This window comes from Vicugna pacos, chromosome 32, assembly GCF_048564905.1.
Source record: "Vicugna pacos chromosome 32, VicPac4, whole genome shotgun sequence".
NCBI classification, from domain to species: Eukaryota; Metazoa; Chordata; class Mammalia; order Artiodactyla; family Camelidae; genus Vicugna; species Vicugna pacos.
Window position 1 is genome coordinate 3,005,541 of NC_133018.1, and position 16,973 is coordinate 3,022,513.

Consider the following 16,973-nt stretch of genomic DNA (forward strand, 5'->3'; position numbering starts at 1 on the left):
CCCCGGAAGAGAGCTGATGACGGGACCCAGGTGCCGCCGGAAACACCGACCCTCGGGCCGGCAAGGGCAAAGTGGGGCTCGCGCTTCCAAGCACCCGACACCAGAGACGGGCTGGACCGCCCGGCGGGGCTCAGTGGCGGCAGGTGGTGGGACCGAGGGCCAGGACCTCCCCTCACAATTTAAACTTCGGAACTCGGCAGCGCCAGGTGAGGCGCGCCCTGAGCGAGGCGAGGTACCCCACCGAACGGATAGGGGAACAGAGACGGAGCAGAGCGGAGGCCGGCCCACGGGATTCGGAGTAAGACTGGGCCTCGCGGAGCCCCGCGCTGTGCCTCGGACCCGATGCTGGCGGAGGCGCGGTGTTGGGCAGAGGCGGAGCTTGCCCGGGGAAGAGCCTCTGGGGAGCCAGCGTTCTCGGAACGCCCGGGCCTGGGCGGGGCTTCCGGGGAGCGAGGCGGGGAAGGGCTGCGCGTTCGCGCAAGGCCCGGGGAGGCCAGGGGCGGGGTCCCCGGGAGCCCAGACCCCGAGCGGCAGGGACCCGTTGAGATCCAGAGCTTGCGGGCCTGGAGGCGTAGGAGTCGGGGGAGGGGCAGGGCGGGCCGAGGCCTGGAAGGGCCGGGGCGGGGCTTGGGGTGGCCCAGCAGCCGCCTCCTCTTCTCCCCGCCGTACTGGCGCTGGCGCTGGCGGTGGCAGTGGCGGCGCAGGAACCCGGCGCGCACCGGCCCCGCTCCCGCCCCAGCCGAAGCCAAAGCTGCAGCCGGCGCCGGGCCGGGGCCATGGGAGCCCCGCGCTGCCCGGGTCATGAGGACAGAGGCGGAGGCAGAGGGGCCACCACTGGAGCCCGGTCAGTGCCTCCCTGAAGGCTCAGCCCTCACCCCGGGGAACAAGGGGAACCTCACCCTAGCGCGGGGCAGGGTTCCGTCGCGCGACCGTGGGCCGACCGCCCCCACGGCCCAGGCTGTAAAGCTTTGAGCGAAACCTGGCCAGGTGTGCACTCCGCCTTGGCCCCCATCCCCAGCCCCGGTTAGTTGGGACCCTAGTCAGCTCTGTTAGCGGTCATGGGAAGATCTTGGTTGTGAGGCAGGGGCGGCATCTTCCCTAGAAACGGAAAGTCCTGCTGGACCCGCCTTGGGAGATCTGTCACTTCAGGGAACTGAGGCCTAGAAGGGCAGGGAACTGGCTGTGAGCACAGAGCGACGGGGAAGGGCCCCCCAGACTCAGCTTTTTTTTCTTGCTGCAGTTCTTCACTCTACTTCCTTCAGTCCCATGTGGCCTGAGTTCCTTTGGGGCAGAAACCAAGACTGACATTCAGTGCCCTGGTGTAAGTTTGCTTTTCTAAGTGGGGGGAGGGGAGCAATAATTCCTGCTCTGCTTCAAGCACAGGGTTGATGAGAAAGAGACAGTGCTTGCTGGTAAACTTAAAGTGAGGTGCCACCTCATGGGAGAGGTCAAGAGCATGTGGGACCCCCGCCCTAAGGCATTAGTAGGGCACTGGTTGTGATTACAGCAAGTTGTAGGTGCTACCCTGGGTTTTGCCTCCTTACTCCTCCAAATATCTGACCCAGTGATCTTGATCAGACACTTGCCTTTCCTGAACCTCAGTGGAGTAGTGTGTCACGTTTACAGGGAGGTCTCTGTGGGCAGGCACTGTGCTAAGCTGTTTACATGCAGAGCCTTATTAATCCTCATAACCCATTGTAATGTGCACTTTTGAGCAGACTGAGGCTGAGAGGGGTTAAGTATTCAGGGCCCGTGAGCTGCCAACTGAGGCCAGGCCAGTGCCTGCCAGGCAGTCCCTAACTCTCAGGTGGGACAGTCTCTTGGCTCCAGGCATCAATATCTGGCAGCAAGTTTGGCCTCGGAAGGCCTCGCCTACCCTTATCACTCCCTACAGGAGTACCTCTGGGTCCCTGTGGGCTGCCCTTCCTGTGCCAAGATGGGATGGCCATGTGGGGATGTTTAGCTACCAGGGGGGTAGGGTGTGGGGAGGATCAAAGGGTTCTAGAGATCAGGGCAAGACGAAGAGGGGCAGCAGAATTCCCGGGGGCCCTAGAGAACTTGTCCTGTGCCACATCTCCAGCGGAGCATAGGGGAGGCATGGGCAGAGTCAAAGTCTGGCCAGAGATGGCCCAGCTAGCCAGTGCCAGAGCCCAGGCCACAGAGTAAGGAGGGAGCTGTGAACAGAGGGCTACAGTCTGGAAGCCTAGGGGAAAGGAGCACGTTGCGGTGACAAGTGGGACTGGGCATCTTGAGGTATAAGTCCAAAAAGGAAAAAAACTCCTTCCGTTCACTGTTCAGGCATGTCTGCATACCTCTTGTGGTCAGAGGGCTGGGAGGAGGCAAATGCAACCCTTTGCCTGCCTGCCACTGGGGAGTTACTGGTCTTTCTGGTGTGGGAGGCAGACACCACCTCAAACCCTCCGTATTGAGGGCCTCAGGGAGGGAAGGAGCCAGAGCATCTGGATGTTCAGAGATGGGAGACAACGTTCCAGACTGAAGGGTGTGCAGGAGCAAAGGCTGGGGAGTAAACAGCCTGTGTAAAGAAAAACAAAAAGGCACTTTATAGCTACAGCGAGGGCTTCTGGAAGAGGGAGGCGCCCACCACGAGGACCCAACAGCCTGCATAGAGTTCTCCCTCCCCTCAGCCCCATGGGGGCTTGTTTTAGAATATGAATACCTCGAAGGCAGAGCTCTGGTCCCAGGCACCTGTAGTGTCTGCAGAGCTAGCACACAGTGGGTGCTTAAAAAGTTCATTTCTTCCAGCAAACGTTTACTAAGTTACTACTAAGCCTCAGACACTAGGCATGGGGAGTAACACTGAACAAAATTAGCAAATTCTCAGCCTTTAGGAAGCTTACGGTTTAGTGGGGAGACGGGATAGCTGTATTTTATGTTTATGTTTTTATTAGTTTTGCTGAGTATTCTGGAGGAGACAAGGAAGTACTGTGAAGGAGGGCCTCTCCCCACAAAGGCATAGTCAGAAAAAGCCTCTCAGAGGAGGAGACTTTGACCTGGGACCTGAATGACAAAAAGAGACAGCCTTGAGTACTGAGGGGAAAGAGAGTTTCAGAGCTGCACGTGCAAAGATCCTGGAGTGAGGACCAAGGTGAGGCAGGTGGGATGGGCCCTGGAGGCCTTAGTAAAGGGTGAGAATTTTATTCTAAGAGCAGTAGGAGACATTGTAAATCAACTATATTTCAATTAAAAAAAAAGTTAAAAAAACCTCTGACCAAAATAAAATTTAAAACATGTAAATTATGGTATAAAGGTAACTAAGTTGTTAATGAAAATTTAAACAGTCAAAGAAAAAAGAGAGATCCCTCTGGCCACGGTGTACAGAAACAGGAGAGGGGCTGGGGGTAGAACTGGGACAGAGGACAGGCAGAAGTCAGGCAGGACGCCCTCAGGACTGAATCTACGGCATGGGGAGAATGTTGGAGGGCCTTAAGTGGTGGCCTGCGTTCCTTTTTTTTTTTTTAAAGAGATTTTTTATTTTTGGGGGGGTTAGATAGTTAATTAATTAATTAATATATTTATTTATTTTTAGAGGAGGTAGTGGGGATTGAACCCAGGACTTTGTTAGTGCTAAGCATGTGCTCTACCACTTGAGCTATATCCTCCCCCAAACTGGGTTCCTTTTGGAGGCTCCTGGGGCCAGGGGAAGTGGGGAGCAAAGCCTGGGCCCGACTGGCTTCAGTGCGCCGGGCCCCGGCTGATGGAGGGCAGGGTGCAGCTTGCACCTGCAAAGGATTTCACACACATTCTCACCCCGAGTGCCCACGGCATCCTGCAGGCTGACACCTGAGGGCTCGTTTCACAGAGGTTGACGCGGGCACCGAGAGGCCAGATGGCTCAGCCAGTGGGTGGCCTGCACTCACCACGCCATCCTGCCATCCACAAGCCCTGCGGGTGAGGCTTAGACGGGAGAGGCCAGTATAGTGCAGCAAAGAAGCAGTCAGGTCCCTGCCTCCTGGGGACACGCGACAGCCCAGCAGGGCACTGACAAGCTTGAGGTGAGGGTCCTGCCTGTGAGCCAGAGTGTGATCTGGGGTCCAGCCGGCCTGGGATCAGGGAAGGCCTGGAAGTGCTGGCATCTTAGCCAGGCCTTAAGAGCTGGGGAGGGATTAGACACAGGAGAGTGGGAGCTTGGGATCCACACCAGGCGAGAGACTGCCCGGGCAAGGCCAGCAGGTCGAAAGGCCAGGATGGGCTCCAGAGCTCCTGCATGGCCCTCTGGGTTGGTGCACACGACGGGAGCCAGAGCAGCTCTGCGCAGGATGGTCGTGGGTTCAGGAGAGTCCTCAGGACCTCTGAGGTGAGGAACCAACATGGGCTGAAAGGGTGTCGTGAGTGAGCACAGCAGTCACAGCTGAAGGGAAGTCCCTCCCGTTCTTCCACTCTGGCTGTTGAGTCACAGGATCCAGGGCAGGAGGATCCTGCAGGGTGTGCGCCAGCCTGCCCCGCCACAGCCCTCTGCCTGGTGCCCTGACTCTCCTCTCTAGAGCACACCCCGATCACTTCCCCTAGCTGGGCCCCCTGTTTTTCTCTTCACTTGCTTGTCTCTGCTGTCTACCAGGGCAGGGACCTGTCTGTGTCACTCACCACCATCTCTCTGGTTCACATGTCAGGCACTTACTAGACTCTTGGGCAATACTTGTTGACTGAACGCCTGAATCAGATCCAAGTCCCCAATTTAGAGGCGGCCGGACTCAGCCCAGCACGAGGAAGTCAGTTGCCCAGCCCACAGCCAGCCAGTGGCAGGCCCGGGGCTAGAACGCCTGCGTCAGGCCCTTTCTGCTGCGCCTCACCACTTGGCAAGGAGACTGAGAGGTCACCCAGGGTAGCATTTTACGTACAGATGACGTGCCAGTCCCCTCCTCAGAGCTGTGGTCTTCACACTGTGGTGGCCCTGGGGGCTTTGGAGTCCTTGGCCTTGTGAACTCAGACTTGAACATCTGAGCACCTGCTGTATCCAGCCCTGTCCCTGCCTCCTTGGAACTCCCATCACGAAGAGGCTCAGAGAGAGAGGCCTGTGGGGCTGGGAGTGCACGCAGCGGGGGCTGGGCATGGAAGGGCAGCGTGGTGGAGAAGCCACGTCCACAAGCAGGCGTTCGCTCAGCTACCTGGAGGGCCAGGACAGTCCTGGCAGAGGGAGCAGGTGTAAAAAGGCCCCGGGGCATGTGGGCTCATGATGGGAACGTTCTGCCTGGAGGGCAGGCTGGGAGGGGAAGAGAGGCAAGGAAGCAGAGGGCACTGGGCAGCAGCCATGAAGGCACTGCCCTGAGAGGTGTGGGAACCAGCTCACTGGCATTTTGTGCTAGACTGACCTGCTCTGACTGGCATTTCAGGGAGATCACTGCTGTTGTAAGGAGAATGGACGGGTGGTGGCCCGTAAGGCTTGGCCCAGCCCCTGAACAGCCCCTGCAGCATCTGGGCAGGAGTTGAGGACGGTGGCTCCAGACGGGTGGCAGTGGTGGGTACTGTGACCTCTGTGTTTCCCAGCAGGGGACTTTGTGCAGCTGCCTGTGCCCATCATCCAGCAGCTCTACCACTGGGACTGCGGCCTGGCCTGCTCCAGGATGGTGCTGCGGTGAGTGGGCAGGCCTCGGCCCTCCGCGTCCCACCCCCTGCCCTGGCTGGGGGACACACAGGGAGAGACCTGGTGGGATTCACTGTCCCTGTGGCTGTCCTCGGTTGGGGCTTGTGGGAGGCCCAGCTTCCATCCAGGCCCTATCCCATCTGCAAAAGTGAGCAAAGAGTGGACCAGGCCTTCCGGATCTGCATGCCAAGAGTGCCGGTTGCTCTGGGATGGCCGGGAAATCCCCGGTGCCCAGGCCTGGCCCACAGAGTGACCCCATGACTGAGACACAGGATCATGTGACCACTGGGTCACTAGGGGGCTGACTGCTGAGCTGAGGTTGTGTGACTACCACCATCAGGGCACAGAGGAACCATACCATCTCCATCTCCTTGTTGGAGAGTTTTCAGATAGCAGCATGGAACCCCAGGGCAGCCTCTCCCTTACCCATTTGACCTCCTGGAATTCCAGGCACAATAGGGTTCAGAAGAGTTCTGTGCTTAAAACTTAGAAAGCCTCTGCTGAAGTCCAAGCACTTCATCCTCGAGATGAAGCTAGGGAAGCCAGAGAGGATGGTCACTTGCCCAAAGTCACACAACCAGCAAGAGATGTCAGGATCAGAGTCCAGGCCCTGGACTCCAGGTCCAGCGTGGTGCCTGGGCAGCATGAGGACAGGCTGTAGGATTTCACGACCAAGTCCAGGGGCTTGGGAACTCAGACGGTGGCAGCCCTCGGTGGGAGGTGACCCTGGCCAGCTTCCCCTTGAGGTGAGTGACCTCTGCGGCCCATCCACACACAGGTACCTGGGCCAGCTGGACGACAGTGAGTTTGAGAGTGCCCTGCGGGAGCTGCGGCTAACCAAGAGCATCTGGACCATTGACCTGGCCTACCTGATGCGCCACTTTGGCGTGAGGCACCGCTTCTGCACCCAGACCCTGGGCGTCGACAAGGGCTACAAGAACCAGGTGAGCGCCGGCCACTGGCCTTCACTGGGTGCAGTCGTTGGAAGAGGGTGCGGTCAAGAGTGTGCACGCAGTATGTGGAGACCAGGGAGCAGCAGCAGCCAGGCTCCAGGCAGGACTTGTGAGCAATCGGACCAGGTATCTTGGGTCCAGCTGCCCAGAGGACCTGAGCAGCAAGCGAGGTCTCTCCTGGCAACCCCTCCCCCTTCCCCAGAGACCACCCGCCTGCCTGCGACAGCTGCTGATGATGCTCAGAGGAGCCTTCCTGTGTCCTTCCCAGCACAAGCAGGGCCCAAGCCTCAGCACACCCTGCCCTCCTCTGGCCATCATTTTTTCCTCCTCATGGGGACAGCCGGCTCCAAGCTGGGTATTGGTGTTCTGGAAAAAAATCAGTGTGCCATCTTTCCTTTCCTCTTTTTTGTCTTTTGGAAAAGAATGCCATGGCAGCCTTGCCGATACACCAGTGCGTTTCCCTCCCTGCACAGCTCCAGCTGGTCTTGCTCGCCTCCTGCAGAGGCACATCTCGGCCTGGGCTCCAAAACCTGGCCGAGCAGAGTCGCTGCCGGCCTCATTGGCAAAAGGATTGTTGCACCGTGGCCAGTGCCGGTCACCCTAACTCTCCTTTGAACTTTCCAAGCCGGGAAAGAAGGCTCACTGATCTTGCTTGATCAGTGTGGCCATGAGGGCAAAGGAAAGGGCCCAAGAGCAGGGTCTCTTCTGCCTCCCCCCCACCCCAGGACTCTGGCTCCCTGCACCAAACAGTATTTTCCGTGGACCTCGCCTGGCTGAGCCGAGTGGTGGCTGGACATCCCGGGGCACTTTACGCATTTACTCCAGACTCCTGCTCATGCCCGCCAGGGGACACAAGCTCAGGGTAGCTAACCTTCCCCAGGGTGCCCACACGCCTCCTGAGCACCCTCCTCACCCTCTGTGTGGTCCCTTGCTCCCCAGCAGCTGCCCTGCCGGCCCAGGACAGACACAGCTTTCCGCCCGGGCCTGCTGCCTGTGCCGCCTTCCCTGTGGGCCAGACTCCTCTGCTCTCCCACCATCTCTGACTCCGTGACATGCTCTTTACTCCATCCAACAGGGGTGAGGACAGCCAGGCCGGTGGCTTCTCTAACTGCCCCTCTGTTTTCAGTCCTTCTACAGGAAGCACTTTGACACCGAGGAGACCCGGGTGAACCAGCTGTTTGCACAAGCCAAAGCCTGCAAGGTGCTGGTGGAGAAATGGTGAGTCCGCGCCCACCCTGCCCTTCCTTGCACGCCTGCTCACCAGACTGGCGGTGGGGGAGGTTGGGGGTGACGTATGGGGAAGGCTGGAGAGTCAGGCAGAACTGGAGCTTCCCGTCCAGCTGGCGTGGGGACAAGGCAGGCTGCGTGACCGACTGTACACAGACTCTCACATGGGGTGGGTCCTGGCAGGGGTGGAGGGGCAAGTGAGCAAGGCAGACTCCAGCCAGCCCCCAGGGGCTCACAGGGCGGTGGCATATTATGGAGCACAGGGACCCTGATGAAGGGTGATGGCTTGAGGCGCATGCTGGCTCGGCAATGGAGGCTGCGGAAACAGCCCAGGGTGTGGACCATCGAGGGAGGCCTGGCTGCCAGACCACCCCACGGGCTGCTGTGACCTGACATAGTCCTCCTGCTCATCTACATCTGGGGGAAGGACTCAGGCAGACCCTGGGAGCAACTTGCCCCAATGCAAGCAACTTCCTTCCCCAGGCCTGCCGCTCAGACCCTGGCCTGGCTCCCCCCACCTCTCTTCTCAGGTCTCCCATTCTTCCCAGGTTTGCTTTCATTATTAACATAATGTAGGCACACAGTAGCCCATCAGGAAACAGGGAAGATGTCCGCACACATCATCTAGCCATCTGAGCACGTGTTAGAGGGAAAGGCAGCCAGTGTTTGCTTAGTGGGGTAGAGAGCTTGGGCTGTCCCCATCCCGCAGGTGAGGAGCTGAGGATAGCAAAGCAGTGTGAGCCCCAGGGTCAGCCCAGCACCACGGCCATGCTGTGAACTGAACCTGGGACTTTGACCCCAGTTGTCCCGTGAAGCCTGCTGTTTTTCCTTCCAGCCCAGCCCCTGCCTTTCCCTGTAGCTGAAATCCTGCTCTGGTACAGACTGTGGGGAACTCAGCCAGCTGTTTCGTTTCAAAGACCAAATGGAAAAACTTGGCATTTTTCCCTGGGCCAGGGCAGCAAACTAGATGGTCACATGACTTGGCGTGGCTGGCATGGGGCCAGGCCACATGGCGCTAACGTGCCACTCCTGAGGAGAGGGTCAGGAAGGAAGGGCCCTGAGTAGGTAAGCATCCCCACCAGTGATAATGGTGGGCCCCCCATGTAGTGACCCCCCTAGCCCTTCTCCCCTCTGGCTCTTGTTTGGTCTGGTCTTCTCAGGGGGCATCGAAGGGGCCAGTGCCTAAGAGTCTGGAGCAGCCAGCTGCACTGGGGGTCCCCTGGAAGCAACACTGACCAGCCATTCCTAGGCAGCCCCTTCTGCCACAAGTGGACTTAGGAAAAAAAGAAAAATAAACTCTTCAGGGAAGAATTTGGTTTTAAAACTGGTGAAGCCATGCCTGGCTGAGATTTGGGGAAATCGATTGGACCAACAATTTCTAATGTGAACCACAGATGATTTAGGGTAAAGGACTGAGGGAGGCACTAGGTAGAAAGAATCCACTGTGTCGAGAGGTGGGGTATGTTTAAGAGGTCCCTGATGGGGGGCCCTTCTGGAGCTGAACTCTCATCACCCAGTGAAGGGTCTGCTGGGGCCAGGATGTCCTGGGCACACTCAGAGCCCAAAACCCTGGTCTCATGCTTGGCCCCCGACTGCGCCTGGGCCACAGGGGCACAGCAGGATGTTCCCTCTGCACTGAGCTCAGGGCGGACACGAGCTGTGTCCCCAGGCTTAGTGACACGGGACAGAGCGGGGGCCAAGCAGGGGTCCACTTGAGAGACTGGGAGGCCGCCCAGTGGCGCTGGCTGACCTACCTCCCGCCCACAGCACAGTCAGCGTGCAGGACATCCAAGCGCACCTGGCACAGGGCCACGTGGCCATCGTGCTGGTGAACTCGGGGGTGTTGCACTGTGACCTCTGCTCCAGCCCCGTCAAGTACTGCTGCTTCGCTCCCAGCGGCCACCGCTGCTTCTGCCGCACCCCCGACTACCAGGGCCACTTCATCGTGCTGCGTGGCTACAACCGGGCCACCGGCTGCATCTTCTACAACAACCCAGCCTACGCCGACAGTGAGTGCGGGGACGTGGGGTGGGGATGTGGGCGGGGACATGGGCGGGGCGGGCCCTCAGCCCCCACCACTCCTTCCACTCAACCTGGTGTGGCCCAGAGCCCCTCACCACCTTCTCCCCAAAGCCTCTGCTTTGCCTGGGCTCCCTAATCCACGCCACGCTCTCGCCGTGCAGCAAAGCAGCCACCAACCTGGGGCAGTGCCAGCCTCTTCCACACCCCCACCATCGCCGGGCCAGGACATCTCTCCCCCAAGGCGCCAGCCCCATGCCACTGCCCAGGGCCCCACCCGTCTCCCCCAGGCCCGCCTTCTGAGGACAGAAAGGAGAGTCTTCCCAGCCCTGTCCCTGCTCCAGACCCACCCAGGGCTCCCCACAGCCCATGGGGACAGGGAAGGACCCCCCATGACTCACACAGACTTACCCTGGGCAGCCTCATGTGTTTCTTCCCCTCTCTGGGCCTCACTTTCTCCGTCTGCTGAGCTGGGGAAGGGTCAGAGGACAGGCTCACAAAGTCCACCACAGGCAGGGAGGGCTTCCTGAACGGTGAGGGGTGGCTCACCAGGTGCCAGTGAACCCGGTGCTCCCCTGAGCCCGCTCCACCCCTCCTGGCCCAGCAGGAATGTGCAGCACTAGCCTCAGTAACTTCGAGGAGGCCAGAACCAGCTACGGCACGGACGAAGACATCCTCTTTGTCTACTTGGACAGCTGACGGTGGGAACCCTCTGTGCCTGCCCCGCCGGGCTCACTCAGGAGGCCCTGGCCCTGGCCTGGGCTCCCGGGCTCTGGTGTGGAGCTGCCGCCTCTGCCAGGAGCTCCAGGAGGCTGAGGCCTGCCTGCTTAATCCACCAGCGCTGATTTCATCCTGCCCCTTCCCTCGCACAACTGTAGTGGCTAGAGGGACCCCAGAGCATCTGCGTAGAGGTACCCCAGAGCATCTGCGTGGAGCTCCCCCAGGACCCCAAGCCCAACTCCAGCTGTGCCCAGGAGATGCCCACCCTTACGGGCGCCCATGTGGCCTGCCCGCCAGACCCAGGGCAGGGGGAGGAGTCTGAGCCCGTCTCCCCGCAGGCCTGGTGGTTGAGCCCTGGAGACAGATGTTGTCAGGGTGGCGTGTTTGTTTGGATACTGTAGCTGACCTCAGCCCCAGGGGCTGCAGACTCTCTGGGCCTCCTCTGGGACAGAAGTGCTGCGGACCCCGTGCCCTGTGGTGGTTGCCAGGCCTCTGGCCCCTGGGGAGGGCTGGACCTCAGGCAGAAAGTACTCTGAGGGCCCTGTGGCCTTCCGGGTACTCCGGCTCGAGAGGGTTGGGGCTTGGGAAGTGGGTGGGACCCTGGCTCCTGCTGGCGGGCAGTGCTCAAGAACAACTGAGCCCGAGGGCCAGGAATGGCTGCCTGGGCCTAGCGATCCCCCGGCCCCAGGATCTCCTGACAGCAGCCTGGGGTCTGCCTCTGAGAGTGGGGAGCGCAAGGGTTGGGCTCGGGGGCTTTGGGCCGGAGGCAGTGGCCGGGGGCAGCCTTGGCCTCCCACCCACCCTGGTGTTCACACCAGGGCCTTGGCACAGTGTTGGGTCTCATGTCTTGATAGAGAAGGGTGGTGGCCACCCGGGATCTCACAGCACAGCACATGGCGTGGACAGAGCTGTGTCCTTTCTCTTTCTTCTTTTGGGGTTGGGGGGAGTGGTGTTTTTGAGATTTAAGTTTTCACTTCATGGGAGTGAGACTCATCCTCAAGTAAGACAGTAGCAGTGAGATCACAGGTACTTTGGAACCACCGACTCCTCTCTTCACAGCCCACGCTCTTTCTAAGAGAAGGGCACTCACGGCTGGTGGGCTGCGTGCTGGGGCCCCTCTCCACATGGACACAAACCCAGCCCAGGACCATGGTGGAGCTGGGTCTCGAACTCAGGTCTGCACCTGAAAAATAAGGGAAATGGATTATTCCCAAAGGGGCTGGGGACCCCCACCCCTCAAGGGTTGTCTCAGGCCAGAGGGGCCAGGGGAGCCCCAACAGCCGCAACACCCTGGCCCCTCCGTGTCTTGGTCTTCCAGTGCCCAAGGCGCGGCGGTGGCAGCTGCTGCCCCTCCCCCTCCCCCAGGCTGCAAACCACGCTCAGCATCTGCCCCGCGTGCTCCGCCCCCAGGTTGTGGCGGCTCTGAGGGGCAGGGGTGGGCTCCGCTGCTGAGGGCTGTCAGACCGCCCAGCCGTATTGCTCCTCAACACCCGGCAGCCTCGGCTGTTGGGGAGGGGCTGTTGGCTGGGCAGCCACCCTGGGCTTCAGAGACTAGCGATGCCTTCAAGCTGGTCTCATCACCATGGCCTTAATGCTGGGTGGCCCACGATCCCAGGGAGCTCTGGTTCCCATGCCCAGGGGTACCGTGCGTGAAAGCTGTGGGGCGTGGGTGTCCTTAAGAGGGGTCGGGGTAAAACTGGCGAGAATGGATGTGTCAAGGGAAACAATGAGAGGAAGCGAAGCTTTGGGGCTGGCTGCACAGGAGGGGGCCCTGACATGGAGGGCAGCCTCCACCCATCTTGTAGAGAAATTCAGTCCCTGGGCTGGGAGGAGGGCTTCCCGGGGCAAGCCACGGGTTAGAGGTCACCCTCCCGGAAGTTCATGAGAGCTTCCTGTCCCTGCGATGGTGCCGTCTGCCTGGGGAGCAACACGGAGGCAGGATGCGAGCCTCGTTGGGTCACGTTCCTGCAGAAATCATGAAAATGGGGCTGGAGACAGAGCCTGGACAACAGGCACCCTGCCTGCAGCCACCTCGACCCCTGTCCGCACTCAGGGGGCTGAGTGCAGCCCCAGGCCACGCTGTTCACTCCAGCCACACGGGGATAAAAGGGATCTTTTGCATTGCAGAGATTTTATACATAAATATATTTTGTTTGTAATGAGCCATTCTCAATAAACATCCTCACTGCAAAACGATGGCAGCCCTGGCCCACCTTTGTGATTGTTATCTCCTTCCCGGGTTCTTGGCAGGCGCTCACAGGAACCCAGGTCCCTGACCTGCCACAGCGGGTTCAGCTGGGACTGGAGTCCAGCTTTTTGCTTCTCAGACCTGCACTCTCCTGGCACTGCTGGAAGCCCCATGGTCACCATGGGTTTACATGAGGGTCTTTGCAGCTGTTGGCGGGGGTTGCAGTCACCTCGAGGCTTGGCTGGGGCCGGAGCATCTGCTTCCAAGCTCACTCAGGGCTGCAGGCCACAGGCTGCCTAGGTGTCCTCACTCAGGACAGATGGTAATGGGAGGGAGCAAGAGACAGCATGAACCCCAGGAGGCAGGGATCACTGGAGGTCGTGTGGTTCTGTTTTTTTAGATCTCAGAACAGAACTCAGCACCCCAGAAACCACCCTATCTAGCGTGCCCTGAGGCATGCCCCTCAGAATGCCCGCAGTGAGAAGCTCTATATGACGGGGTGCCCTGGTTGGTTCAGCCTGGCAAACACCACAGGCTACAGCCCCCGCCTGGAGATTTGGGATGCGCAGAAAAGGCTCTGAATAATCCTGCCAAAGGGGACCCTGTTCATTGAGGGTTTAGCGACAAACTATTTAGCGACAGAGTTTGTTTCTGTGTAACACTGGTATTCTGTGAGATACACTGACTCTTGGGTAACCACTGCTCCAGTCCGGGGGACACTGCAGCCCAGAAAGTGGCCCGAGGTCATCACTCAATGAGCTATAAACAGCGCTTGACCGAAAGCCATCGTTGCTTTCCCAACCCGCAGCCCAGGCCATGGTCAGAGGCAACCCTGGTGACCTTACAGGGCTGAGCCAGTGCTGACAGCAGCAGGAAGTGAACTCTGAACTCCCGGGGCCCTGCTTCCAGGCAGGAAGGCTGGCGTTTGCTGCCTGGCCTCCATCTGACCTGCCCCAGCTGCAGTATCCAGGAACACACGTCCTGGACTTGTCCTGGCCCAAAGGAAACCTCAGCTTTATCTCTGACAGCTGATCCTCTGGGGGGAACTTACACTCCTCCACTCCTTCCAGCAAAGCCAAGCCACTGGCTAAATGGTGATCTCAAGTTCCCCAAAATGCCCAGGTCTGGTTGGTTCACTGATGGGTCGACTGAAATCAGATGGTGTACACTGCGCCAGGGCAGCACGGCCCAGAACTGAAAATGGATGTGAGTCCTCTGCTCAGCAGGTAGACCCCAGGCTGTTTGCATAGCTCTGGGCCAGCATTCCACTTGGTAAACCCTGACACATTTTTACTGACTCTCGGGCTGTTGCTGAGCTGTCGGATCTGCCACTTGGAAAACCTCCAACTGTCAAGGTCACACATGGTGATACCCAAGGTGAGAGCCTGTTCTCTGATGGGACCAACTGGGATCAGGCTGCTGACTGCAGCACCGGTGCCTCCCAGACTGCCACCTGGGCCCTTCACTGGGCTGAGCATGAGAACACCTCCACCGTGGACCCGACCCAGGGGGAAAAGTGGTTTCTGAGGCAGAGGCTGCCATCGCAGGCCAGAGGTGTGATCCCCACCACCGGCTGGCCCATTTCTCTCGCGGGGAAAGAGGTCGCCTTGCCCAGTGCATGACCCCAGCGGCACACCTCTGACCCCCTCTAGGGGCTATTGGTGGTGCCTCACCACAGTAGACACATTTAAGGGTCACAGAGTTGCCATTCGGGTCCAACCAGCCAACTCTGAGCACACTGTTTGTGGCCCTTGAAACGAACCCATGTGGTATTTTTAGCCATTTGCTGTCTGATGAGGGTGTACCCTGTATCACAAAAGCCACTCAACAATGGGCAGGCAGTCAAGGGATCCCGTGGCTCCTCCCCACTCCCCACCACCCACGGGCATCTGGAGTCGTTCAAGACGGGGATGCCTCCTCAAAAATCCACGCAAAAAGGTTTCTGCCTCTACCTCCCTCACTGCCTCCTGGTCCACACACCTTTATAACGCAGTTTGATTACCGAATGCAGCTGCCTCGAGAAAGGCCACTTCCTGGGGACATCTGGATGAACGTGCTGAGAAGATCATAAGAACTTACTTCAAAATTTGGGGATTCAGACTATTTCCGGACGCGTTGCTTCTTTCCTTCCCCTGAGACCAGCCCCGGGCCAGCCTGGTCAGCACATCTAGGCAACAGCCCAGCCAGAAGGGGCCCAGGGAGTCCATCTTGATGCCAGTAGCCACTTGGATTCCCTCGTTGGATGGACGTGGTCTTAGATCACAAGGAAAACAACCGTGTGGGTGAGCAACAGCTCTCACAGACCCTCCACGGTGGCCCCCGTAGGACAAAATGGGGAACATACTGGGTCTCCATGCATTTTATAAAAATGTCCTTGGTACCTCTTGTACCTGACCCTTCCAAACAAAAGGTTTGGGTCTGAGAAAAAGATAACTGGGGGAAAAAATAAAAAGGGACACTTGGGAGGTATAGCTTAGTGGTAGAGTGTGTGCTTAGCGTGCAGGAGGTCCTGGGTTCAATCCTCAGCACCTCCATTAAAAAAAAGGAAAAAAGGGATGTTTTAGGTACTGGATTTAGCTTTACCAATTTTGGAGGGGGAGTAGCAACTTTAGCCCCTAGGTAGGAAACACCTTAGATCCCAGGAGATGGGTGGAGAGGGGCATGACTCAGGAATGATGTTTGCCTTTTTAATTGCCTCTGGAGCCTTCCTTATAAACAAAAATGCCCTGGTGCAGCTGTCCCAAACTTTTGCAAGCACCTTAAATGTAACTGGTCGCAGGATTTGCCTTCTCCCTGACTGGGTGGCTTTGACTAGTGCGACCACTGTTCCTGTTAATTACCAGAAGTCTGCTGGAAATGCAAGGCATATCCTTGGCTCCCGCATCTTGCAGGAAAAATTTCTGCAGTACCACCAGATGTCTTCCCAACCCCTATTCCCACAGGCCTCACCGGGTCATCTTGTGGGGAAGACAAATGCTGTTGCTGAACCAAACTTGGGTCCACTAGCCAGAGCGCAGTAAAGCCAATGTACTGTCATGAGTCATGGTGAAGGAAAGTGCAATGTTCACTGCAGGACGCCAAGCAAGGAGTCCAGGCGGCTGGTGCTTGAAAGACCTGAACTCCCCAAAGGCTTTCAGGGAAAGGTTTTTAAAGACAAGGTGAGGGAGAGGGGCTGTGGGGGAGTGTGAACGCTCACTGACTTTCTTCTGATTGGCTGGTGGTGGGGTCACTGGGAGTCGACGTCATCAACCTGCTTCCAGGTGGTCCGGGGTCTCTGTGCTTGTGGGTAGCACAGGGCTAACTCCTTCCACCTGGTGAGGGTTCGGGATCTGCAAAACAGCTCAAAGGACAAGGCTCAGAATATCATCTACAGCCCCTGGGGAGGAGCTAACAGTCCTTGACTTTGTTTAATGGCTAAACTATGATTATTTTGTCTTGCTTGACTGTTTTCCTTGCTTTCTCACTTCTCTGATGAAATGTACTCTTTGGAACTTGGGGAAGCCTAGGAGACTAAAGTTCTTCTACAGACAAGAAGCAGGCGGAGGACATGGTGAGGGGGGTTCTGTTCTAGGAAGGCCCGATAGGGTTCTGCTCGGTGACAATGCCACCTAGCTGGGGGCATGGGCAAACAGGACAGATTGGATGACTGCCCTCAGGAAGTCCTTCCAAATAGGAGGATTAGACTCAATGATTCAAACTAAACTGGGAACCCGAAGGCCTACCGGCTGGCCAGGAAGCCACACTGGAGGTGTTATCAACCTCTGCCCCAACTGTTGTAGGTCCCCCTGCGGGGACCAACAATTGTAAATACTACCACATGTGCCCTGATGATTGTGCTTGTGTGAAAGCCAGGCATTAATTTGCCAACCTCCCCAGTGTCTTGCATCTTTGCGGTGGTTGTAAAAGAACTGCAATTGTTTAAACAAACATCACCAATAGATCAGGTAGCCCACAGACACCTGAGGTTAGCCTGAGTTACTCAGGGGAGCTTCCTAGACAGATCAGTGACCCGAGATTCAGGTGCACTCTGTGGGCAGTTACCCCATGAGGTAGCCATTTGATTAGTCCCTGACTTTGGTTGAAATGACCGATGGGACCACTTCGGCCCGGAAAGTCATTCAGGTCAGTGTCGACTTACTGGCCAGGACTGGTATGAATGATAGATTGGCCCAGACTCCCTCCTTGTGGGCCAAAGTGGCAATTGAGCAATATCTAATATATCCTGCCATTCCTGGATTAATGATCTGGGCTAAGTGCAAGGGTCAAT

At 58.1% G+C, this 16,973-nt stretch overlaps 1 protein-coding gene across 13 annotated transcripts; it reads left to right on the plus strand.

Moving 5' to 3' along the window:
- The first annotated feature begins 16 nt into the window (after window positions 1-16).
- On the plus strand, window positions 17-12,719 carry GUCD1 (guanylyl cyclase domain containing 1). Of its 13 annotated transcripts, none has more exons than XM_072953461.1 (6): window positions 17-206; window positions 5,503-5,590; window positions 6,378-6,543; window positions 7,679-7,770; window positions 9,547-9,788; window positions 10,403-12,719. In XM_072953461.1, exons 1-6 carry the CDS (start codon window positions 17-19, stop codon window positions 10,495-10,497), a joined length of 873 nt encoding a protein of 290 aa, XP_072809562.1. In that variant the 3' UTR covers window positions 10,498-12,719. The 13 variants fall into 13 exon arrangements, with proteins under 13 accessions (XP_072809562.1, XP_072809563.1, XP_072809566.1 ...); XM_072953462.1 differs by having other exon boundaries at window positions 10,406-12,719; XM_072953465.1 differs by having other exon boundaries at window positions 9,646-9,788.
- The last annotated feature ends 4,254 nt before the right edge of the window (window positions 12,720-16,973 follow it).

What these genes read in the sequence shown, in the direction of transcription:
- GUCD1 (XM_072953461.1), top strand. Translation starts at nt 17, where the DNA reads ATGACGGGACCCAGGTGCCGCCGGAAACACCGACCCTCGGGCCGGCAA. An exon ending in TCGGAACTCGGCAGCGCCAG is followed by an intron (nt 207 to 5,502) that starts GTGAGGCGCGCC and finishes TGTGTTTCCCAG; the next exon opens with CAGGGGACTTTGTGCAGCTG. An exon ending in AAGGTGCTGGTGGAGAAATG is followed by an intron (nt 7,771 to 9,546) that starts GTGAGTCCGCGC and finishes TCCCGCCCACAG; the next exon opens with CACAGTCAGCGTGCAGGACA.